Source organism: Phycodurus eques, chromosome 6 (assembly GCF_024500275.1).
Source record: "Phycodurus eques isolate BA_2022a chromosome 6, UOR_Pequ_1.1, whole genome shotgun sequence".
Taxonomy (NCBI): Eukaryota; Metazoa; Chordata; class Actinopteri; order Syngnathiformes; family Syngnathidae; genus Phycodurus; species Phycodurus eques.
Window position 1 is genome coordinate 8,780,319 of NC_084530.1, and position 26,982 is coordinate 8,807,300.

Sequence of the window (26,982 nt, forward strand, 5' to 3'; positions counted from 1 at the left end):
TGATTGTCGGCGCGGCAAGGAAGATTCAGCCAGGCCTAGCCCGTTTTGACTCACCTCACCCCCTCGTGGTGAGGAGTGGGGTTTGGGGCCGGGAGCCAGTGTATTCGGCAGAGCAGGAAACGAGAGAAGAGAACAAAAGGCTTCGATCTTTTGTACCAAGAAAAAGGGGAGTTGCTCCAATTGGCAATAGTTGGAAAGACAGGCCACGCCTCTGATATTGATTTTCACTCTAGAATTATCTGTGGTCTAAAACCAGTGGATCTAAAATAAGCTTTTGCATTGTCTCACACACCATGGTTAATCTATGCAATGAGTGTTTCAACCTTATTTGGTGGCTTAGAACACTTAATGTCTGTTATGTAACATTTTCGTGTTGTCTGAGGTAAACACAATCATCTTATTCGGGTGACAGCAGACTTGTGGTCAAGAGGCGGCTCATGTTTACTATACAGTTGTTGAGTGTATTGTACAATATCTCCGCTTATTGCAAGAATAAAAAAAAAAAGACAGCTTTTCTTGTTTCCCAGTGTTTAAGGCAGTGTATATAATATTTCACAACCGTATTCAACAAACATTACATATTTGTCTCTTTCAGATGACTCAGGAGTGTATATAATATTTCACAACCGTATTCAACAAACATTACATATTTGTCTCTTTCAGATGACTCAGGAGCAGTACATCCTGGCAGCACAGCCCAACTCCCTGCACCAACGGGGGTCGTCGGTGTGCGGAGCCCAGATGTACCACGTGGTGGGAATCTACGGCTGGAGGAAGAGATGCTTGTACTTCTTCATTCTCCTCCTTGTCGTCACCATGATTGTCAACCTGGCTCTGACCATCTGGATACTCAAAGTCATGAATTTCACTCCGGTAAGAGCCGAGTTGTCTGTGTGTTATTAAAATGGCAAAATATTATATGGTTCAGTGCTCCTGAAGGAGTTTATGTGAGGAACGCTCTTAGGGGTGGTTTAAAAGGCTGTCAGGTAAAAGAAAGGTGGCACTATTTTGTAAGCCAACCAAAAATATGCTCCAAAAACTTGTTCGTTTATCAATGGTATGGATTCTGCTCTTATCGCTCAATTGTTTAGTTTTAGAGACTATCCCAATCATGGCAGGGTCCACAAGGACATCAGTATAAAAAGAGTCAAATAATTCTGGATCTAACTACTAAAGTATGTGATTCTAGGTTGCTGCGGCAATTATTTCATGCTAGAGTTCTGTCAAAACAATCTTGATCCCATTGTAAGAAGAGCAGACTTTCTACATCACAAATTCTCACCAATCAGAATGGGTTCATCTCCTTTGAAGCTCGACTCTATAAGCATGTTATCCAAGGGTTACCGCACCCAAGCAACAAATATCCTATATCGCCTCAAGGCGTCCAAGACTAAACTTTGATGGCTTGTATGCAAATAGTGCAGCATTTCACCTGGTTTATGTTTCATTATACGTAAGAGAATATAAGAGGGGCAATAAAAAATATATATATATAAAAGAAAGGAGGGATGCAGTTAAAAAATATGTATGCCTGCGGGAAGGCAGCAAGCACAAGGTATAAATAGAGCAGATGATATTTCATAGGCTAACAGTGTGAAAAACAATATGGAAAACCATAAGACTGGAGTCATAAAGGGAAGAGGCGAGAAAAGAGAAAGAAACAATAAAAACAAGTCAATGTGGAATAAGTCAAGCATGATATGAATACTTTAAAGTGCAACCCATATACACTAATAAACTCTTTTCATCATTAGGAGAAATATATACATCACAATACGTATAGTCAATGTTTAAACTTTAAAGCACAAAATGGACAGTATATCACCAATATCTATATGTTGTCACCGTCAAGAATGAATTGTTTTAATTTTTAACAGTAACATTTGTCATGAACAGGAGTTTTTTGAAGGCAAGGAAGCCAAGGCAAAACGTGGAGGACCCAAGTGCAGGGAAGCAGAGAGGCAAGGCAGGAGGTGCAGGAATATAAAATATAAAATAAAAAATGTTCATTTCCAAAAAAGGCAAACAAGGATCAAGGAGGTTATGCTAAATCAACAAAAGTCCAAACATCGAAATAAAAAGTAACAAAGAGAAACCAGGGAACAAATAAAACAGGAAACGAGACATGACTAGTGCTATAACTGACGACTTCCAACTCTTGAAAATGGGCTGCAGTTCTCCTCCAAGTCGGGGGTGTCGCTACGGCTGGTATTGGCTAGGACAGAACAGGGTGGAGTTTCCTCTGCATTTTATGGCCAATTCTGGTAGTAGTTTCCACCTTCACTGCCACTCCAACATCTCTAAACCTACCGCTGTGGAAATTTCACGGCAGGAGTTCGCTGACATTTGTGGATCTTTGTAATTTTTTGTGCTAGAATCATAACGATGCACATATTTGCGCACTTCCTCGCACAGCCTCTCCTCAATCTGTTCCATGTTTTGTATTTTAAAGATGTCGGTTTTGTGGAACCAAGGGGAAAGCTGAGTATGTCATCACAACATGTGACTAAAACGGACCAATCACGAGTGATGATCTCCGTGGGCATTCTGCGCACGGCGACAATTTTTGTCGTGTGTGCGTCGAGTGTCGCATAGGGGCTGCATAGTTGGTGTGCGGCCCAATACGTCGGTCACGTGATGCAATGCGGGCGTGGGAGTATAAAGAAGACTTAAAAGTCAAAGTTTTTTTTAGGCCAATGGGTTTGAAGATGGAGATAAGCAAAGAGCTATACTCGGTGCGGTTAGTGCATTGACATGCAGTTTAATACAGAACCTCCTCAGCCCAGAAAAAAAACAAAAGACAAAACTTATCAACAACTGGTGTTACTACTGAAGAACCATTCCAAAACCAAGTGAAATCTTCCAAAGGTGCGCATTTGATTCTCGTAATCGTAAGACAAATGAATCAGTAATGGATTATTTAGCAGTTATGGAGGCTGGCAATTGACTGTAACTACGGTGACACATTAAAACAGCAGTTAATTAAGAAACAGGATTGAATGAGGAATCAATGATGACCAGATTCAAAGACGACTCCTAGCAGAAGCAGATTTAAGTTGCAAGAAAGCATTAGCCATTCCAATAGCGGCTAAAACAGTAACTAAAAATGTGGATCTACGAGACCCAAGAGCCAAAGAAAAGTGCTTCCATGTAAACAAGGTGCTCGCACACCAGTGGCACATGGAAAAACGGGGCAAATGCGTGCTATCGTTTCAAGGGACGTCACAATGCTGCTGAATGTAATTTCAAGCATGAAAAATGTCATGCTTGTGGAAAAGTGGGGCATATAGCTATGGCTTGCAAGAACAAAAGTAAACAGAACAAAGGAAATTTTAAATCTGTTGATGTGAAAAATGAACAGAAAAATTACTGTGCACCTAAGGTTCAAGAGCAATCAAAGGTCAGTGAAACCGACAGCTAAGAGGACAGCCCTTTCAACTTAAAATGCATGAAATTCAAGTTAGGGCATATGAGTGAAATTCATCTGAGGAAAGTGGATCCATACACGGAGAGCATGTAACTAAATTTTTGTTGTGTTCTTTTTGAGATAGACGCAGGATTCAGCCTTTCAGTAATGAATGAAAAGACATTTAAATCAACATGGAAAAAGACCCAAACTCCTCGGATCAGTCCAGTTCAAATAAAGTTGGAGACCTATACGGGCGACCCAGTGGAAGTTGTTGGTGCAACTTATGGCTGAGTCAGGTACATGAAGCAAAAAGCCAAACTGCCTCGAGTTGTGGTTCAAGAAGAGGGCCCCACACTTATGGGACGAGCGTGGCTGGAGGACATTCATCTTAACTGGAACGAGATCAAAGCCACACACAAAGCTCGTCAGATGCACCAGGGTCAGAAAAAAATGTCACCCAAGGAACAAAGACATTGTAAGAGGTCTTGTGTCAACATGAGGACGTGTCCAAAGAGGAGCACCAAAGCCACCATTCATGTGGGAAAAAAAAAAAAAAAAAAAATGCTGTTGCACATTTCTTCGCCCAAGGTCAATTCCTTGTGCTGTGAGAGCAAAAGTGGAGAAGGAACTTGACAGATTGATAAAAGAGGGAATTCCCAAACCTGTGAAATGTTCAGAATGGGCCGCTCCAGTTGTACCCCAACCTGAAACCAGTTGGAACCGTTATGTGGAGATTATAATTTAACAGTAAACACTGTATCCTCATTAGAGCAATAACTCGAGTGGATGATCTGTTCACAGCACTCGGTAAAGGTAAAGTGTTCTCCAAAGTGGACATGAATCACGCATATAAACAAATACTAATGGATGAAACCTCAAAGAAATAGAACACTCACAGAGGATTGTTCACATACAGCGGACTACCTTTCCATGTGGCCTCAGCTCCGGCCATATTCCAAAGAACAATGGAAAGTCTATGTGGAATTCCATTACTTGCAGTGTATTTGGATGACATATTGGTCAGTTGTGTGGACAGAGCTGATCACTTCAAATCCTGGACATGGTGATAGCAAAACTGAAAGAGGCTGGACTTCGCCTTCCCAGAATTTCTGTAGTAGTAGTAGTAGTAGTAGTAGTAGTTCTGTCATGCGACGCTTCACCTTACAGAGTGGAAGCAATATTATCACACCTCATGGAAGATGGAAGGGAGAGACCAATTGGGTTTGTCTCACGCATCTTGCAGCCTGCTGAGCAAAGATAAAATGAGAAAAAGAAGGACTTGCATTCATGTTCAGGGTGTAAAGATTTCATAAATACATGTACGGGCGCACCTTTACTGTCTTTACGGATCACAAGCCGATAAACTGGCTTTTCAATGAGAAAAAGCCAAGTCCACAAATGCGATCACCGTGAGTGCAAAGGTGGGCTATTCGCCTCAATGCTTACGAGTACAATATAGTCTACAAACCAGGAAAACACCAAGCAAATGCAAATTGTTTACGCAAACTGCCAGTCCCTGTCAAATTAAAATTCAGGAAGGAGGAGAGGACTGAGCAAGTCCTGATGGTGGATTTGTTGCATGAGTCATTAATCAATGCAAACCAAATAAAGACTTGGACTGCTAAAGATGTGAATGTGTCCCAAGTTCGTGAATACCTCCTCAAAGGTTGGCCTGCTGAAATAGACCCCAGCCTCCATCCATGAGAAAAATGGAGCTCAGGATAAGAGATGACGGTGTTCTCTGGGGAGCACGCATTGTTATTCCAACCAAAGGAAGAGTGAAAATGCTTAAATTACTGCATCAAACACACAACACAAAGACAAAAATGAAAGCCTTGGCCCGATCATACGTATGGTCCCCAGGAATGGACCAGGACATAGAAAGACCAGTACAAGCATGTCACAAATGTCAATCTCTTCAAAAAGCTCTCTCACAGGCACCATTACACCCTGGGAAAGGTTTGAGTGAGGATTCATGTGGACTATGCCGGACCTTGCCTTGGAGAAATGTTTCAAGTGATAGTGGCCGCATTGGCATGGACATTATCTGTACCCTACAGCACAGAGCTGATAACATTCCAACCAGTCCGCAGTCCAAAGAGAAGGAGCACAGATATGTGAGGGAGGCCCTCCAAACCTGTGGTTACCCCAGCTGGTCATTTTTGAAAAATGCATACAATTACAGAAGTGACAGGAGCAAGGTGGATGAGAAAGAAAAGAGTGACAGACAAAACAATTTTGTCATTCCATATGTATCAGGTCTGTCTGAGAAACTTTTCAAGACAAGAGTCCGGTACACTTCAAATATGGTAACACTCTGAGACAAAGGCTGGTACACCCTAAAGACCAGACACCCTACACACAGAAAAGCAATCTGGTGTATGCGGTCAAGTGCACTGAGGAATGCACAGATACATACATTGGGGAAACGGAGCAACCACTGAGCAGACGCATGGCACAACACAGATGAGTAAACCCTTCAGGTCAAGACTCAGCTGTCGACCTGCACGTCCAAGAGAAACAGCACTCTTTTGAGGACAAAAATCTAGACATTCTGGACAGAGAAGACAGATGGTTTGAAAGAGGCATGAGAGAGGCCATATACACAAAGGTAGAAAAACCATCATTCAACAGAGGAGGAGGCTTATGACATCTCCTACTTACAATGCAACTGTGGTGGACTGACAATGGCCTCGTGGCTAGGCGGCTTGATGGCTCTCACCCTTTTTTTGCATTTCAAAAGAATAATTCATTACGTGGTGTGGGGCATGCGTCTAAGTTGGAGAATAAATAGTTGAGTCTTCCAAACAAACACTGGCGAGCATGAACTGAGGAAGCCTGCTCGGATAAGAGGCGATACGTCTTCTAAGACAAACTGAATAGTCTAGATGCGATCGATTCAATGCCCTCAGAATGTGTTACCAATGCAAAAAATGCAATTGCGTCAAAACTATAACAAATTACATACAAATCCAAATGGCCTCACGTAAAAGATAACCTATTTGATGAGTACATGGAAGATTAAACGATACAAATTTACAACCAACATATTGCAAAAAAAAACCCACTTGATCCCACTTATGCGTCAAAGGGTTAAAGATGTACAGTATGGCATGGATGCTCAGCATCTCCCTTCGAGTATTTGCCTTCTTGGACCCATTGATTGATTTTACTGCTCGTTAGAGTAAAAGTTAAATGGATGATGAGCTGGCAGCTTGGTGTTGGAACAGAGCACCTAGGATCTCAAATGTTTGGGTTTAGACTCTTTAAATTTGATACTGCTAAACATTGCCAGGTATTGTAGAGCTTTGCAGTTTTCCATTCATTCTAAAATGGAAGCTGTACAAAAAGTGAAGTCAAGAATTAACAAAGAAATAACAAATAAATAGGCATTTCAGCTATAGGCGCACAATGGATTTTTTTAACAAAACAAAATACTGATTTCTAATAGGCAGCAGTAAATTGTGGAAATTATTTGTTTTGTTGGACTTTGCTTTATTTAGTTCTGGCTACAAATGACGAGCAAAAAGAGATTTGCTTTTGAAGAGACATGTTTGGCAATAAACTATGGTGGAAGGCACTGGCGTGGGACTCAACCTGTGGTTGAAAGGCAGAGTGAGTCAGCAAAGATATTCATATACGCTCATTGTGCCAGCATTTATTCAGCACCTGCTTATGCTGATGTGTGCCAGTGAAAGCCTGTCTATCCATGCATTCTTGTGTGCCTTCCTCTTTCAAATGTAACATTTGCTGCGGAAATATTAATTTTCAGCTGACATGCCATTTATTCTCCTTTCATTCTCAAGGTTGTGCTACAACTTTGCAGTTTTAAATCCTCCTGAAAAAAATTCTTGCATAGTAGAAAAAAGTGTGGTCTCAGACTGTGATTAATTTTAAACTTTTACAATCAGTTTGTGAAGTATTCTTTATTTGTAAATGTGATTTTCTGCAAAACAGTTAGGAGATAGAAGTTAAGATTAGAGCCAAAGTGTACTCAAAATCAATAACAGCATTAATTTGAGCTTTCAAAGAACCTTTTGTTCGGCAAGACATGTCTAAACTAACATGTTCCACATATCTGACACTAAGCAATTAAAATATGCTCCTTGAAATGTATCTTGTATCTAAACCAGATTGGACCTTATCTTAATTATACTTTATTCATTTCCTCCTATCAGTGTCCTTGGAAATGTTTTGTTTTTTTTTTTCCCCGTGGTTTGTGCTATTTTCTGTAGCATTGCATTTTTGCATATTTAATTAATATAGCCAGTATAAAAAATATCCTCTCTTTGGGAGGAGTGACCTGAAACGAGGCAGCCTTAAATATTTTTAATGCCAAATTCAGTCCACTTAAAATCACACTTAAAATGGAGGATGATAGAAGTAATTCATCTGAACCTACTAGCCCACCTGTTTTCCACGCTATTATTATTATTATTTATTTATTTATTTTTAGTATTTGTGGACATTGTTTTGGTTTAGCAATATATACACGCGCACACACACATGCACGTACGCACGCACGCACGCACACACACGGTGTATATATATCCTCATTATATATATCCTTATCCTCATTAGTCACCGTGCCCCTACACACACACACACACACACACACACACACACACACACACACACACACACACATATATATACATTAGGGAAAAAAAGAAAAATATGTACCTGTCTTGTATGGTGTCCAATAAGCAATAGACTGGAGAGCCATAATTGGTATTTGATAACCATGACTTGCATTTCACTGTAAATTACAGACTGCATGAGGATGCAATAGTTAACAAGTTCTTGACAAATTAATATTTCACATGAGGGTTTATTGTCTGACTTTGGGGATTTGCCAGGCCTGAAACATGGACCAACAGAGAGGTATTAGTTTTTTAGATTTAAATAAATAAATACATAAATAAATAAATCCAAGATGGCTCTCTGGATGTCTTCTATCACATACACTATGTTGCCAAAAGTATTTGCTCACCTGCCTTGACTCTCCCGATTTTTAGTGATATCCCTTTCGAAATCCACATGGTTTAAAATGATATTAATCTACCCTTTGCAGATGTAACAGCTTCAACTCTTGTAGGAAGTCTTTCAACAAGGTTTAGAAGTGAGTGTGTGGGAATTTTTGTCAATTCTTCCAGGAGCATATTTGAGAAGGCCTGGCTCACTGTCAGAATCATCTTTATTTTGCCAAGTATGTCAAAAACACACAAGGAATTTGTCTCCGGTAGTTGAAGCCGTTCCAGTACGACAACAGAAAAACAACAGCTTTCATGTATTGTAGTATTTGTCCGGCACTGTCTGCACAAATGTGGATATTTCAGCCCACTTCTAACTTGAGAAAACACCTTGCGGTAAATTGCAGATGTTTTGGCAGTCCATATTAGCCCACATGAGCCCTATTTTATCACCGGCAAATGTAAAACATGCATCTCTTGGGGTATGTGATAATCTCACTCACACTGTACAAATCCACACACACACACACGCACACACGTTTTTCTCATTTTGTCAGTAACAGTTCTGAACTCAGGTAATGGGAGAGTCCGGCGTGAAATGTACTGTCCTCCTTTGACACACACACACACACACACACACACACAGACATGCACCCACAAACACATACACAAAGATAGGTTAATGTCACATATAAATTAAAGTCCTGCCACGCTGTGATTGCTTGAATAGTCAATTCATATGCAACTTGGTGCATAGACGCATGTGCACGCACACATGAGCACACACACAGAAATGAAATGACATTTTCTGAGGCAACGTGGATTCATAACATACTGCTTCACAATCCTGTCAATCCTGAATTGGCAGAATGCTGAAATCAGTTGGTAATAAAATAAGTAAAACAAAGGCCCATATAAACCACGTAGAAACTGTATGCATTTCGGTTAATACTGATTAAGTCATGGTTAACTCTCACTTTCAGTACTTGTTGATATGACAATTATAAGAGTAACAGAATGTTCCAAAAACAATGTCTTCATCATGCCACCATTAATGAAACAGCTAATGTATTATCTCTTAAATATTTACATTCTTGGAATGAGTTACAAAATGAAGAGGCTATAAATGTGTTTGAGTCCAATGGAAACAAAAAACAAAAAACAACACAAAGCATGAGATTACCACCTCTGTAAAAGCAAAGATATTTTTATAGTGTCAGCAATATTGTTAGTCTGATGTTGGAAAAAGAACATAAAAAAGTGATTTGTGCTTTTATGCATAAAACCAACCGCCTGTGACAGCTAAATTTGATTTCTTATCTTCAGTAGCAATATGTCAAAAAATGAAAGAAAAAACATATGGCGAGCCTAATGCTTCCCTGCAGCGTGTAGAGCTCTATAAGATCAACAGTATGTGTGTTACAATGACGATTTTACATTTAGTGTCTCCTTAATGTATGTGTAGGGATGTAAAATAGCCATTAGTCAGCAGTTTTTATACTTGTTATCTCTGCTGCACTCGATCATAGATATTAACAATGATAAATAATGAACACACACTCATCTTTTCCCAGAGTGAGTATGTGCGTGTGTGTGTATTAACAGGGGCAAGTGTGCTACTTTAAGTGTTTGTCCCTGCATGTCTTAAGGGATCAGATTTATTGTGCTTACTTTTATGCTGATGTCCGTGTTTGTGTGTTATTTTCTGTGTGTTTGTCTTATGCGACATGATGCCGAGGTGGCAAAGCTCTCTCAGAGATCCTGACCAAAGTACAGAGCGGTATGTCAAATTAGTGGCACAACATCTTGCTGGGTGTATTGTCAGTGTCTTTTAGATGTTGGAAATCATAGGGCGTAAACTATGCTTGATCACAAGATAGGATGTATTGTGGTGAGCAAATCAGTCATCCCATTGCATTAAAGTGTTATTTTAGATTGCTTTTCCTGCCTAACTTTCCTCACATATTTTCTAATGGGATATTTCAGAATGAAAACTTTCAACTATGGGATTTTAGGACATTTAAAAAATACTCAGATGTCTTGAACTGAATTATTTAATGATGCTTGATATTAGGAAGAAATTAGACTGCCATTGAAGCCACTCTAATTTTAAAAATTGTCTTCCTCTTTATTGAATAAACTGTATATGGGGTGTGACAATGAAGAAATGGGACTGTTACAGCCAAGCTTGAACCCTCCCCGTGCCTGCGTGGGTTTTCTCCAGGCACTCTGGTTTCCTCCCACATCCCAAAAACATGCGTGGTCGGTTGATTGAAGACTTTAAGTTGCCCATAGGTGTGAATGTGAGTGCAAATGGTTGTTTGTTTATATGTGCCCTGCGATTGGCTGGCAACCAGTTCAGGGTGTACCCCGCCTCCTGCCCGATGATAGCTGGGATAGGCTCCAGCACCCCCGCGACCCTAGTGAGAAGCGGCTCAGAAAATGGATAGATGGATACACACAAAAGTCCTAAATGTTCACAACTATAAAATTTGATTGAAATGATGAGTATGATGCTTTGTGAGTAAAAATTAATAACAGGTAAGTCAACTAGAACTGCAATCTCTTGTGCTGTCCCTTAATTATAATCCTCAATTGAAATTAACCCTTCATCCTAACCCATCAAAGGAAAAGACAAGTCACATTGATTGTACAGAGTCAGTAATTTTCTTCATTGCTGCTACCCCCAAAATCCTGTCGAACCACTTGATAACAGCCAACATCGGCAAAGGGTTACTCATAGAATCAGCAGATCTAATGAAATCACTACCACCAATCTCATCCAATTAGTCATGGGAATTTCGGCTTTTTCGACAGCCGCTTCTTTAGGTTTGGCTTAAGAGTCGGCTCTTACGGCTCCTCCACTCAATTTATTTTGTTGCTTTAAATCATCCATCCATCTATTCTCAATACTGCTCATCCTAATCAGGGTTGCAGGGTGCTGGAGCCTATCCCAGCTGACTCCGTGCGAAAGGCTGACTAATCCCTGAACTGGTCGCCAGTCAGTCACATACTGGCGCATACAGTATAGACTGACATTCGCACTCACAATGTCACTGAGTGGGAACTGAACCCACGCTGCCTGCAACATAGTTAGGCGAATGTACCACTCCACCATCAGTGACTGCTTCAAATCATCCATCCATCCAGCCATCCATTTTCTGTCCCGCCTATCCTCAGTAGGGTCGCGGGCGTGCTGGAGCCTATCCCAGGTATCTTCGGGCGAAAGGCGGGGTACACCCTGAACTGGTCGCCAGCCAATCGCAGGGCACATAGAAACAAACAACCATTCGCACTCACATTCAGTTTGTTTGGTCAAGTGTGAGCATTATCATCTGAACTGAGGTGCACACCAAACAAGCGGACCACCTCTTCAAGTTCAATTCTGCTTCAGTGTGTGTGAAAAATGCAAGAGGCAAGGAAATGGACCAAAATTAAAATGACCATTAAGATTCTGACATCGGAACTATTGACAACTGTTTTTAAAATGTTTTATAAGCTTGCTTTGACACCTGAGCTGATAAAGAATACCATTTATATAAATCAACTTTTAAAATAAAATGGGGAGTGTGAAAGGAGTGAAAAATGTGAAATAAATATCGCTTTTTCATTTTCTTTTTTGTAAGACTTATTTCAAATGAAGAACCTGCAATGAAAATGGGTGTTAAGAAAATTTAGAAAGAAAAAAAAATAGTATTTATAATATTGTTATTCAAGATCAATGAATAAATACAGTAAAAAAAAACATTGATATAAGTTGTATGGTGTACTGTAAATGACAGTCTCAACTAATTTCAAAATTTTGGTTTGGTGACAGCCTAAATACTCTAATAGACTGTACTACTTAAAGGTGCCATATTTTACCAAACCAACTTTTTCTAGTATTAGGGATGTTATATTGGCTCTATTGTGCCTCAGTAAACATACGAAATATGAATTAAAATCGTTCACGCATTCCTAATTTTTCTGCTGAGAAGCCTGAAATCAGGTCATTTGAATTTTGCGAGCTTATCTACGTCACTAGCAAAGTTCTGCACTGACCTCTCTGCTCCTGACCCAGCGCTGTCAACATAACAAACAAGTGTGCTCTCACAAGTAGTGAGGGTTGGGTCTTCTACACGGAGGCAACCAGTCAGAGGAAAGGGGGTGGTCATAGCCAAATATGGACAAAGCGGATACAAAACTGGGTCAAACAGAAGTAGCTTGGGTCCCAGCCTTCCTCTCCCCACTCCTGGCACCCTCGCTCATCATTGTTCACGGCAGATGCTTAAGATGGGCTCACTTTTGGTGGGCTATCACCTTTTTCGGGTGGCAGATAACTCCTGCGTTGGGCCCTAGTGGTGGTGGTAATAGTGGGTTACGCTTACTGGTCGGACCGCTTCGGTTGGGCTGGGGGACCGCCCTGGGTCCTGGAGAGTGGGTGGCGTCTCCCTGGCCGAGTCCCGCCGTAGGATGAGCTCACTGGCTTGGCCCCCAGGGGCGGAGCCAGAATGGAGGCCGGGGTAGCAATGGACTCCCCTGAAATCTCATTGGATCCCACGGGTAACCCCCCCCTCCCCCCCAGATGATTGACATATCACGGGGCCGCACGTTTTGTCGAAAGGAGCCGTTTGCATTTTCAAAACAGTGATGCCTTTTACTGCTAAGTCCCTCCAGTACAGTAGTTGGTGCTATGTACCACAGAGAGTTGTAATCCACATTTATTAGGAAAAGAAGAAGAATCGCCACAGAAGACGATTTGCCCCAGAGCCAGTCTACATCACGACCACATCCTAAAGTAAGTTTTACAGGGCTGTCCTAATGAGTCACTGTTTAAAATCACTTTTGTGTTCAGATAGATAGTTTTGCTAGCAGCCACGGGTATAAAGCTAAAGTTAGCATTAACTTACATCTCATGGCGGTAAAAACGAAAACTTCTCACCCAGCGCATGCAGTGTTTCAATAAGCAGCCAATCTCTCTCGCCCGCTGGCACACACAATCACATGGTCAAGTTACATCTCATGGCATCTACAGATTACCAGTGTCAGCTTCCAACAGCCACTCCACATGAACTTGTACATTTAATTCGGGTTGCTGCTTATATTGACGTGTTTCTCCAATGATTTTAGAGGAATGAAACGAGCAGACAATCGGCCAGCAAGCTGTTTCATGCTCTGCTGACTTAAATGAAATATAACGTGAAGGAGGATGGGGGATTATCCTTCATGTTTTGCCCTTTGTTATGTCTCTAAACTGATATGTTTGTTTAAAAGCTTTAAAACTGACACCGCTAAAGTGTTGCTGTTGCATTTTGTTCTCTTCTGTGCGGCATCTTATTTCATGCATAATGTCCTGCACAACAGGCTACCTAAAAACAGTTTTAAGACAAACTCGTGGAGTGCTTTCAAAGAAAAGTTCAGGAGTTGAGGGCATCACAAAAGTGCTGTTAACGAGCTTCACAAGTGTAACTTGTTTAAAAAGCCTAACTACTGGAATTTAAGTTAATTCTGCCTTTATATTTTAGAATTCGACTTCTGAAAATTCACCAGTATCATCAATTTAGCTTGTTTAAAATAGGTATAGCCTACTTGTAATTCAAGTGAATTTTGCCTTTCTATCAGTCAGTTGATCAGTATTTAAGTATTTTGTCTGTTTTATTTGATTTGATTCAAGAAGTCTGTCTTTTTATTTACTTCATAAAAGGTGTGCCTTTTTATTTCATGTTTGTCGTGTTCATGTTTCATATATATATATATATATATATATATAATAGGTAAAGTTTTCAGACCCCCTTAAATTGTTTACTCTGTTATATTGCAGCCATTTGTTAAAATAATTTAAGTTACTTTTTTTTCCTCATTAATGTCCACACAGCACAAAAATGTAGTTGTTGAAATTTTTGCTGATTTATGAAAAAATAAAAAAATGAAATATTACAAAGCCATAATTATGTATTCAGACCTTTTGTTGTGACACTCATATATTTAACTCGGGTGCTGTCCAGCTGTGTTTGATTATACGGATTGGACTTGATTAGGAAAGCCACACCCTTATCTATATAAGACCTTACAGCTCACAGTACATGTCAGAGCAAATGAGAATCATGAGGTCAAAGGAACTACCTGAAGAGCTCAGAGACAGAATTGTGGCAAGGCACAGATCTGGCCAAAGTTTCAAAAAAATGTTCTGCTGCACTTAAGGTTCCTAAGAGCATAGTGGCCTCCATAATCCTGTAATGGAAGACGTTTGGGATGACCAGAACCCTTTTCTCGAGCTGGCCGTCCAGCCAAACTGAGCAATTGGGGGAGAAGAGCCTTAGTGAAAGAGGTAAAGAAGAACTCAAAGATCACTGTGGCTGAGCTCCAGAGATGCAGTCGGGAAATGGGCGAAATCTCTAGAAAGTCAACCATGACTGCAGTCCTCCACCAGTCGGGGATTTATGGCAGAATGGCCTGACGGAGGCCTGACGGAAGCCTCTCCTCAGTGCAAGACACATGAAAGCCCGCATGGAGTTTGCTAAAAAAAAAAAAAAAACATCTGAAGGAGTCCAAGATGGTGCGGAATAAGATTCTCTGGATTTAATTCTAACTGGCTTGTGTGGAGAAAACCAGGGACTGCTCATCACCTGTCCAATACAGTCCTAACAGTGAAGCATGGTGGTGACAGCATCACGCTGTGAGGGTGTTTTTCAGCAGCCGGGACCGGGAGACTGGTTGCAATGAAAGAACAGATCAATGCGGCCGAGTACAGGGATATCCTGGATGAAAAACTTCTCCAGAGTGCTCAGAACCTCAGACTGGGTCGAAGGTTCACCTTAAAAAAAGACAATGACCCTAAGCACACAGCTAAAATACCAAAGGAGTGGCTTCAAAACAATTCCGTGACTGTTTTTGAATGGCCCAGCCAGAACCCTGACTTAAACCCAATTGAGTATCTCTGGAAAGACCTGAAAATGGCTGTCCACCAACGTTCACCATCCAACCTGACAGAACTGGAGAGGATCTGCTAGGAAGAATGGCAGAGGATCCCCAAATCCAGGTGTTAAAAACTTGTTGCATCATTCCCAAAAAGACTCATGGCTGTATTAGCTCAAAAGGGTGCATCTACTAAATACTGAGCAAAGGGTCTCAATACTTATGGCTGTGTGATAGTTCAGTTTTTCTTTTTTAATAAATCTGCAAAAAATTGAACAATTCCGTTTTTTTTCTCTGTCAATATGGGGTGCTGTGTGAACATTAATGTGGAAAAAAATTAACTTAAAAATGCCTGCAATCTAAAAAAAGAGTGAAAATTTTAAGGGGTCTTAAAATAAAAATAGCTTGCTCTGCATAGATTACCAGCATACTAATATGAACATGCTGCCAAAAAACCCACCTGAATATTTAAAAGAAAATTGTACTTTTCAGTTAAGTGTTCAAGTAATAACAATTCAAAACTTTCAAGGGCGGCTAGGTGGACAACTGGTTAGCACGTCTTCCTCACAGTCCTAAGGACCCGGGTTCAAATCCGGCCTCGCCTGTGTGCCGTAACATTATGCAATTGTAAGTGATGCCAAGAGTAACAAAGCTGGCATGTGTGGATAACTGTGTGAATGGAGAATGAACAGTTGTTGAAGTTGTATTGTGCTGTAAACATTGTTAATAAACTTTAATTTATGCACACAAACCTCATCTTCTGTGTGCTTAGTATGTACATTGCAACATTTAGAGACTCGGCTTGCAATTCATTGGTCAAGAAACAAATTCATTGTCATTGTCTAGGACCCCCTAAAATAGCCTTGGCCACCCCCTGGCCACCCCAAGGATAAAAGTCTCACTCCGCCACTGTTGGCGTCCCCTTGCGGGTGGAGGGGGCCGGGGCCACCCTTCCTCAATGTGCCGACTCAGCAACTCCGTGCACCACTTGACTAACATGCATGTGATATGGTGTTCATTCACTGATAAGTTCCATAGACGCGCTATGAGTTTCAATTACTAGTGCTGGGACCACTAATAGTAACACAGGTTATATTAAGATCTCAACTCACATGTTCTTACAGGTGTTTAAACACAAAAAAAAAAAAAAAAAAAAAAAGCATCCCACCCAGCACCACTCATCAGTAGCACTGCTTTGCCCTTTTTCCACATCCTGTTCTGCCCTGACCTTTTCTGTCCTCTCCCTCATCTTGTCCTATTGATTAGTTGTTGCATGTCCTCACCGGCTGTTCCCCCCATCCACAAATAAGAACACAATTTGACTGTTGTAATGTTACTTGTGGTCAAATATCTAGACAGTCGAACTATTGTTCTGCTGTGGTTTGCACCCCTATTCCCCTTGTCCGTTCTTTCCCTTTGTCTGTCCCCTAAGACCCTTTTCTGTCCGACTGCGTTTTCAGTAAACCTTAGAATAGTCAAAAAATAAGCAGAGGGAGTATTTCAAACTATCCTTTTGCACAGTAATACTGTTTCAGCACAAAAGGCTTCCAGATCCACCAGTCTGCATGGCCATGGAGCTGAACAAGAAATGATATTGTCACTTTTTATATTAAGTCCATGTTAGAGAGTCACTCTCTTTTAATGCTGATGACCAAAAGTATTATTATTGTTTAATCATTACCTCTGTAGTCTCCTTAGAGTATTTATAAAAAGAAAGCTTGAAAGAAGTGTTTCACAAAAAGTAGCCCAAATGAGACATGGACTTGGCATAACCAAGGATGAGCTATCCGTCAGTAAAGCATTTCAGCTTCATAATTACTGCTTCTCCGCTTGGATAGATGGCTTCCATGCACAGTGCACTATTACAGCTTAGTTGGCCATGTAGTCACGGGAGGAGAATCCCATCTAAACTGAGCACAGAGCAGCGACGCAGAGGGGATCAGCTGCAGATCGGCTTGGGTCCTGTCACGGGCAAGCTGCGCTTCAGTGCCTGGAGCAATTTCAGATGGATACCAGTGTATTTCTTGGAAGTGGACTTAAGAGGTGTTCTCATGTTACAGAAGAGAATAGCTGCTGTCTGGCCGATGTGCTGAGTGACTCTTGTAGGAAGATCATTGACCACTTGTCCATTCCCCTATATAACCTGTCTAATGTATTTTACCTTGGGATATTGGCATCCAGAAGCAATGATGAGTAAACAGTAGAGGAGCCATCACATGTAAGTGATATGGTCCAGCAACAAAAAAAAACAAAAAACATCTACAACCCAAAAATGTGATAAATCAAATGAGGAAAGAGGGAGAATGAATGTTACATGTAAGCAAAATTTGGGAATTAAGGGGGGGGGATACCAGTGTATTCCAGCAGTACCCCTCATCTACTTTGTTGCATAGCTGTGAAAAAAACTGCCCCTCAGATTATGGCATCAACCTGGTGGCACGGCCCCTGAGGTGAGCAATTTAGATGTCACGGTGCATACTTACTTAGTTAACCATGCATGCTGTACTGTAATAAAGGTTATTACAGCAGAAATGCTGATGCTTGGTTTATTTTCCAAGAGGAGCGTAATTCTTTTAATCGTAAAAATAACTTTTGTATGTAATCTGAAATTGCCCTACTGCGTGCTGAGGAGGAGACCATAAGCACTAAAGCAAACGTCCTAAACAAACTAAATCTATAAATATGGTAATCCAAATGGGATGTAGTTCTGAACATTTTACTCTACAGACCTTACTGAGCATCACCTTTCAGTGCTAATTTGTTGCTTCTGAATGTTATGCATAGAAAACTATAGGCAATGTTAACATTTTCCTTATCCATTTATGTTGTTGTCAAACAAGCACTTATTTTCTTTTATTTCATTTTTTTTTTTTTAACTGTAATAGATGGACAGACGAGGTAAAAGTAATGAGCAATTTAAAAAAAAAAATCCAGTGTTAGTCATCATGCATGCTTCTATAGTATAAAAATGAGGAAGAAAAAAAACAACACAGTCTGATAAATAACATGTGCTTACTGACTAATAGAGAAACTAATTTACTACCCGAGGAAGCTTTGCCCATGCTTACACACACAGCAGTGGTCTCTTGAGTGATAGCCTGTCAGTCCGTGAGTCCAGTCCAATCTCAGGCCTGATGACCTGAAGTTGTGTTGCTTCACACACTACTGCTCTGGGATGTGTATGAATACAAGGCGCCAGTTTGTGTCCTTGTGTGGATACTCTATATCTTGACCATGTAAACTGCATGTGAGCAGTGAAGAAGTCCACCGTGTGATGACTTGAACGTTTTAATGTTCTGTGATTGTCTATATTCGCCTCCATTACCCCTGCAAAGCCAAACAACCAATGAGAGCTGTTTGGCAGTTTTTAATGAATAATTCCGGAAGTGTCCATCTAACAAGTCCCTCCACTATCACCTCCTTTCTCTTGTTACTTTGTTTTGTGGCAACCTTGGATAATGAACCTGATGATGTAAGAATAATTTACTCTAAAGGTCAAATTCCACTGAATTATACAGATTTTGATGGGAAATGTCGCTAGAGGAAGTGGCTGGGGAGAGGGAAGTCTGGGCTTCCTTGCTGAGGCTGCTGCCCCCGCCACCCGACCTCGGATAAGCGGATGACAATGGATGGCTGAATGTCGCTGCAATCATTTGATGCCATCGTGACCTTTGTGGTATGTGTCACTTAATGTTACTATTTATTGTTACAAACTAAGACAACAACAATAACATGAACATGGCTTGTTACTGCCCATTCTTCATATGCAAATATTATTACAGACTAGCATGGGCATTTGATTAAATGTCCTTGATCAACTATTGTAGGGAAACTTTATATAACCTATTGCACAGCAGTGAGAGAATCTCTGAATGTTTCGGTACTCCTCATTCGGTGACAATTTTGTATTGAGCACAATAATGCTGCTTAAAGGAGTTTTGCCTAAAGCGAGTAAACGCTCAGATAATTTGAGGGACCCCACACTAGACAAGGAAAACGATCGCTGCGTGTGCTTACAGCTCCTAAGGTGTGTGGTGTACCAGCTCAGCATACCATACATACAAAAGTACAGAGAAGGTCAGAAGGAGCTAAATTGTGTCTTTGTAGATCTAGAGAAAGCCTATAACAGAGTACCCAGAGAGGAACTGTGGTACTGCATGCGGAAGTCTGGAGTGGCAGAGAAATAAGTTAGAATAATACAGGACATGTACGACGAGGGCAGCAGAACAGCGGTGAGGTGTGCTGTTGGTGTGACAGACGAATTTAAGGTGGAGGTGGGACTGCATCAGGGATCAGCCCAGAGGCCCTTCCTGTTTGAAGTGGTGATGGATAGGCTGACAGATGAGGTTAGACTGCAATCCCCGTGGACCATGATGTTTGCAGATGACATTGTGATCTGCAATGAAAGCAGGGAGCAGGCGGAGGAACAGTTAGAAAGATGGAGGCGTGACCCGGAAAGGAGAGAAATGAAGATTAGCCGAATATACACAGAATATATGTGTATGAATGAGCGGCGTGGAGGGGGAAGAGTGAGGCTACAGGGAGAAGCGACAGCAAGGGTGGAGGACTTTAAATACTTGGGGTCAGCAGAACTATAGAGGAATAAAGTTGATGAGCCACACAATGAAGTTATGGGAAAGAGTAGTGGAGGCTAGACTCAGGACAGAAGTGAGTATTTGCGAGCAACAGTATGGTTTCATGCGTAGAAAGAGTACCACAGATGCATTATTTGACTTGAGAATGTTGATGGAAAAGTACAGAGAAGGTCAGAAGGAGCTACATTGTGTCTTTGTACAACCCCAATTCCAATGAAGTTTTGGACATTGTGTTAAACAAGTCAGTAAAAACTGAATACAATGATTTGCAAACCATGTTCAACCTATATTTAATTGAATAAACTACAAATACAAGATATTTAATGTTCAAAGTGATAAACTTTATTGTTTTTAGCAAATAATCATTAACTTTGAACTTTATGGCTACAACACATTCCAAAAAAAGCTGGGACAGGGTCATGTTTACCACTGTGTTACATCATCTTTTCTTTTAACAACATTCAATTAACGTTTGGGAACTGAGGACACTAATTGTTGAAGCTTTGTAGGTGGAATTCTTTCGCATTCTTGCTTGCTTGCACTCTCTTACTACGAAGCCACTCTGTTGTAACACGTGCAGAATATTTGGGCAGGATAGTTTGTGGTGTATTTATGATATGTATAATTTATTACTTTATAAGATACATTTACTGATTATAATCCCTCAAGGGGAAAATTAAACTCACACTCTGCTGTATCTTTTGTGTTGTACACCACACAGAGTTGTGAGGAATAGTTGCAAGAAGAGATGTCAGAGGAGCCCTCAAACAATGTGCACCTCTTGAGCTGGGAGGGACGGGGTCTGGGGATAATGCTTTACACTATGACAGTGGTGAAGAAGCTACATTCGGGTACTAAATTTGTCTAAAACATCAGTAGTGAGCTGCTGAAAAACTAATGTTGCAGATGCATCAGACATCTGCGTTTTGTGCAAGTCTATGTATTCTTCTTTTGTATGTACAGTGTCCCGTACATACGAGGCCCACCACTTGTGATATCAGGCATGCCAGCGAAACAGTTGACAACCTACTGGCATGTGTCACACACTGATCTTTATCTTCCACAGATGAGAGCTTTGAGCGTGTATGGAGGGATCCATCACTTTAGAAAGCAACCTCTGGGATTTGCCACAGTGTCAAAACAACATCATAACACTTAACCACCTGCCTCATAGAGTGTAAGCCCACCTGTTGTTGACTCTACAAGTCCTCAGATGGTGTGCTGTAATATATGACAGAACATTTTAGTCCAGTATAGTGTGTGGTGCAAGGTTATTACAGACGAACAAAATAACTGAAACTAAAAATGTTTAAAATATTTTCGTAAATGAAATAAAATAAAAAATAAGAATGTTTTTTAAAAAGAATTTTAACTAAGTAAACCAAAATTTTACATTTGCAAAATTAACTAAAACTATATTATCGTGAAAATGTCCTTCGTTTTCATCCTTGTCAATTAATTTCATACATTTTCTCTCATCCATAGTCATTGATGCTATTGCAAATCATTAGTTTCCACTCTTTATTTTAAGGGCACACAATTGCCTCACCATTTCTAAGATCTCTTGCATCCAATCAAATTGCTCCGATGTCAATCCCTATTTTCCACACAACCTCGTGGGGTCAAATCTGCATGCTTTCTGTGAATATACAGGCACACCTCAGAAAATTCAAATATTGTTGAAAATGTAATTAATTTCAGTATTTACATTTTGAAAAAGAGTTACACTCACTTACAAGATGAAGGCAAGCCACAAAATGTTATTGCTTAAGAAGGTGCATGTTCTCAGAATTCTGTATCCAAGCACATTAATCCAAAGTAGAGTAAAAGCAAAAGTGTGTTTTTAAAAAAAAAAAAAGATGCAGAAGCAACACTGAAAACCGCACCCTTGACAGGATTGCGAAGCAAAACTCAGCAATTTGAGGGAACTGCACAAGGAGTGGACTGAAGCTCGAGCCAGTGCACCAAGAACCAGTGTACATAGACCTATCAAGGTATTTGTCTAAGTCCCACATTCCTGGTTTCAAGCCACTCCTGAACCAGAGCCAACGTCAGAAACATTGTACCTGGCCTAAGGAGAAACATAACTGGACTATTGCTCATTGGTCTGAGTCATATTTTCAGATGACCGTAAATTTTGTATTACATTTAGAGTCTCGAGGAAGAGTGCTGTGGTTCCAAAGCCAAGTTGCTCGAAGTCAAGTGCAAAGTTTCCACAGGCTTTGATGGTTGAGTTTTCATATCATCTATAGGTGTTGTTCCGCTTTTTTTCTTTTGTCCCTTTTTTTACCACTGTGTTTTCTGAAGTCCATAGGTGACTTCAAGTATGTCATAAAACATTTTATTATTTAAAGTATTTATGGAAATGATAATGGGATGCACCAGCAGGACTTGGCACCTGCTACCACTGCCAAAACAAACAAAGGCTGGTTAAATAACCATGACATCACTGTGCTTGACTGACCAGCAAACTCACCAGACCTGGTGCTCATAAATATTATGTGGGGTAATGCCAAAAGGAAGCTGAAAGACTCCAGATTAAAATCTATATGTAATATTCAATGATATTCCAATTGATTGAGATGCACCTGAATATGATATACTGCGCAGTTAAACAGCCTTGTAGTCTTCAATTACGTTTTTGGGCATTTTGACTCAGCAACATGATCTTTCAGCACCTTCTGAGTGAATTACCATCTCTCGTATTTTACATGCCTTTAATCCTTTATTACTAGAGTCGATGCCCATAAATCTCTCAATGCCATCACCACCCAACTTCTTGTCCAGAGAGGAGTTGTCTGCCAGCCGTCATCTGCCTGAAAAGAAAGCGAATTCAACATAGATGTGCCTTATTTTCGAATTCTACTTCTTGGAGATTATTTGGCCATTGAATTGCTGTCTCCTGGTTGAGAATGTGACTGCGAGACAAAACATGTGAAAGCAGGTTGGCAGAATGTAGCATTAGACAGAATAAGTCATCAACAATAAATCATGACAAAAAAAAGGGAGGATACTACAGGGAGGATGATGACATCAATTACATAAAAAGAATGTAAATAAGACTAAATAGAGCAGGCTGAAAAAGGTAGAGATGCAGATTGCAGGATTGGAGAGAACAAACAGCACTTAGTTCACGAGAGGAAAAGAATAAGTGATCAGGGGGATTGGAAAAAAGATGTAAAAAAAATACATATTTTAACATTTTCAATGGAACAAATTTGGGAAGACGATTACATTTGAATTATTGGGGAACTAAATCGGATCTTTTTTGCGAGAATACATTGTACATGCTAGCACTTGTCAAAACATGGTACTCTGATTAATATTGCGATCATGGAATAAGAATTAAACAGCATTAAGCAATTCAGCAACGCAAGGTACCCCCACATTTGGCAAAATCGCCATCAGCTCTAGACCAAAAGTGGTGTCGAAGTGCAGGTAGCGCCAGGACTACTAATGCAGCGTGCTATTGAAATGAGTCTGCTGCCATTTAATTATTCGATACTCTGTACACAAGGGCTGAGATGACAATCATGCAGCGACCATCAGAGGAAGTGTAGATGTATGATTACATTATATTATATTATATATTATAATAAATATTATTCATAATGTATTAATAATGTAATTATGTTTTAATTGTAGTTCAGTGCGTTTAATAGTGTTGAGGCCAACAGATCTGAAAGCCCTCACTGTTCACTACTGACTTTTATCGATATCATCAGTTTCTGTTCTCAGTGTTCTGGTATCACAAGATACACACACACACACACACACACACACTCATTGGCGCTCAGTGGTATATTATTGCCATAATTATACTAATTTACTAAATTTATGTCTTCATTGTAAATTCAGTAGGACATTGATCCTGGAATCAATGTCAGGATGGAGGGAAACATGGAATCTATTAAGAAGAAGTAATTTAAAAACTGATTTTGGGCTAAACAATTCATTTTAACAATAGTTGAATCGAAATGTAATAATCTAAAAGTTGATCATAAAACTCTTTGAAGTACAGGCATTTCCAGATTCTAAACAAACAACCATTCGCACTCACATTCACACCTACGGGCAATTTAGAGTCTTCAATTAACCTTAACAGTTAAGTTGCTAACAGTTGCTAACCAGTCGTCCACTGTGCCACATACCGTAAACAGTATATTTATATTCTAAAATTGATTTCAGCAGACAGGGTTGTATAAAAGGATTTAGTGTGGCTAAATATCCAAATTATATATGGATGAATCATCTTTTGTCTTCGTATTTAAGTTCAGAAATGGACAGTGAAAAGGGATGCTGTATTTTTCAGATGAATACTGGTCTAAATCAAGGTTTAGTTTTCTGGTGTCTGGCGAAAACTTGCATCTCCAAACCCCCCCCCCCCCAAAAAATAACATACCCACGTGGAGATTAAACAGTAGTTTCGATTTGTGAAAAACTTTACATTGGCCAAATGGATGGATGGATACTTTTTATTCAAATTAACAACTTTTTAGCGAATTGTAATATTTCTGAATAGTATCCGTCTGGTTTCAGGGTAAACCACAGCACCAAGACTGCCCTTGTCAAGATTTTACAGGATTTTAGAAACAATCTTGATTTCCAAAAATTAACTTTAATACAGTAGACAACACCATTCTTTTAAATAGACAAAAACATCTGGTTGGGTTCACTGGTACTGTACATAAATTGTTTTCATCCTACCTCACGGAGAGACGTTTTATGGCAAGTTTAGACACATGCTTTTTGAAAGTCTATGCTGTAACGTGGTGTGCCTCACGATTAAATTTTAGGTCCTGTATTGTTCAATTTACTGTAGATATGCTCCCTCTTGGCAGCATCATCAGGAGACACGGAGTGAGCTTCCACAGTTATGCTGACGATACGCAGCTGTACATCTCTGTATCTCTTGATGAGACCAGCCCAATGGAGCCTCTGTTTAACTGTATTTTAGACATCAAATCCTGAACAGGAGAGACCTTTCTCCAGCTGAACTAGGACAAAACAGAGGTTTTAGTCATCAGTCCTGAGGCCCAGATAGAGAAACTTATAGCTAAAGTAAAAACATTATCCTGGAATCGCTCATCACAAGTGATAAATCTGGGAGTTATTTTTGACTCTGGGCTTACTTTTATCCTGCACATTATAAAAATAAAAACTTGTTTTTTTTTATCATTTGAAGAATATAGCCAGAGTCCGCCCCTGTCTCTCTCGGGCCAACACAGAGACGCAAATGGATGCTTTTATCACTAATTGCATTGATTACTGTAATGGTCTTCCAAAAAAAGAGCATTGCATAATTACAATTATGACAGAATTCTGCGGCATGTGTCCTGACGAAGACCGGACAGCAGGAACATATTTTAAAGTCACTGCATTAGCTCCCTGTGTTCTTCAGGATCGATTTTAGGTTTATTTTATTGGTTTTTAAATTTCTTAATGGTTTCGGGCCTTCTTATCTATCAAAACTCCTTTAACCGTATGAACCCTCACAAGAACTGAGATCCTCTGGCACTCTCCTTTTTAACCATTCCAAAAGTCAGGACACGCACTCACGGTGAGGCATCGTTTCGATTTTACGGTTTGTGGAACAGCCTGCGGGAGAACATCAGAGCTGCAGAGAAGGTTCTTGTTTTTAAGAACAGGTTCAAGTACTACCTTTTTAATTTAGCTTTTAACTAAATATTTAATTGATTTATCTTAGCCTTAATTTTTACTTCCTGCTTTTGTATTCTTAGGCCTTTTATTTATGCTTTGTTTAATTTCAGCTTTTATATTTTTAAGTCTGTTATTTATGTTTTGATCTCCCCCCCCCCATCCCGGTCTGTTATTTATGTTACTTTACCCTAATAGTTAAAGGCCTGTTTGTTATTTCTGTTGTTGTCATTTAGTTTAGATCATTACTCTTAAATTGATTCTACTGTTATAATATTTTACTACTTTCACTGTTTCTGCACTGGGAGCTACGTTGGTCCGTGGTGGTGGTTTCGTTTCATGTGGTCCCTGGCTGCTGTGTGCGGGTGTACTTTCTATGCCACTGCACTGGGGGCTCCATGCTGGTGGTCTGTGTCCGTGACCTATGGTAGTGCCTTAGTGAAGAGGGCTCCTTGAGAGGGTGTTTCCCCACCTGGATGCTTCGTGCCCAGCTTCAGGTTTCTTACGTCATTTAGGTATGGTATTTTTACTGGTATGTGTTTGAGTGTGTACTGTATGTTTTATGTCTTTGCAATTTCTTTTCACCTGTATGTGTGTGCGTGTCCGTGTCCCTACTGACAGGTGGTTGGGGGGGTTGATTTTAAGTCATGTAAAGCACTTTGTGTTGCATTGCATGTATGAAAAGTGCTATATAAATAAAGATTGATTGATTGATTAAATATGTACAGGTTACACAGTGTTATTTGTAATTTTGTATGTACCAGTGGTTGAAATAGTGGCGCGTGCAGTCTCTGCCATCAAAATTCATGAGAGCAATGTAGGTAGCGCGCCAAGTACAGTCAGTGAAAGGGGGCGAGGCAGTCTCTCAAAATATCCACACTATTCTCACCCACTTCCTGTCTTTGTCGCAACCCATGTGAAAGCCTTAAAACATGACACAGAGTTGAAGTTCTCCGTCACAGCACTTCGGTAGATGTGCAGGGCTTGATAGCTCAATGTGTGGGTGTGAGTCACCAACTGTCATATTTTTGCGATGGTTCATTCTAGTCTGGTTCACACGGCGCACATTGCAATGTATATTTAGTTCTGCCTGCATTATTATTGTTGACTTAATTTTGACTTTTATGTTCACTGAACGGAAGTCTTGAGAGTTGCTAAGGTCTCGATAGTTATAAGTCTAGCTTGATGCCATGGATTAGTTTGTGGTGACATCTGAATCATTGGTTTGTTAGATCTCCCCGGATGCACTGCGTTGGGTAAGGTTTACATGGACATACTGTATTATTTGTTGTTCTTAAAGAATGTTCTCCTGGGCTGAATTTGCAATTTCATTCTTCCAAATTAAAGTACAGTATATGTTCTAGCAAAGTACTGTATAGTATTGAGAAATGGTCACGCTGTGTCAGGCATTCTCGTTTCTCTCTATCTCATTTCAGTCACCTCATCTTTCCAC

At 40.2% G+C, this 26,982-nt stretch overlaps 1 protein-coding gene across 2 annotated transcripts in view; it reads left to right on the forward strand.

Moving 5' to 3' along the window:
* The first annotated feature begins 636 nt into the window (after positions 1 to 636).
* The window catches only part of LOC133404197 (zeta-sarcoglycan), a 131,478-nt gene continuing 105,132 nt past the window's right edge, over positions 637 to 26,982 (forward strand). The window contains exon 1 of one of the 2 annotated variants that reach the window (XM_061679882.1): positions 637 to 873. In XM_061679882.1, the coding sequence (XP_061535866.1) occupies positions 664 to 873 (210 nt within the window). In that variant the 5' untranslated portion in view covers positions 637 to 663. The remainder of the gene's footprint in view (positions 874 to 26,982) is intronic. The other variant, XM_061679881.1, reaches the window with a different exon arrangement.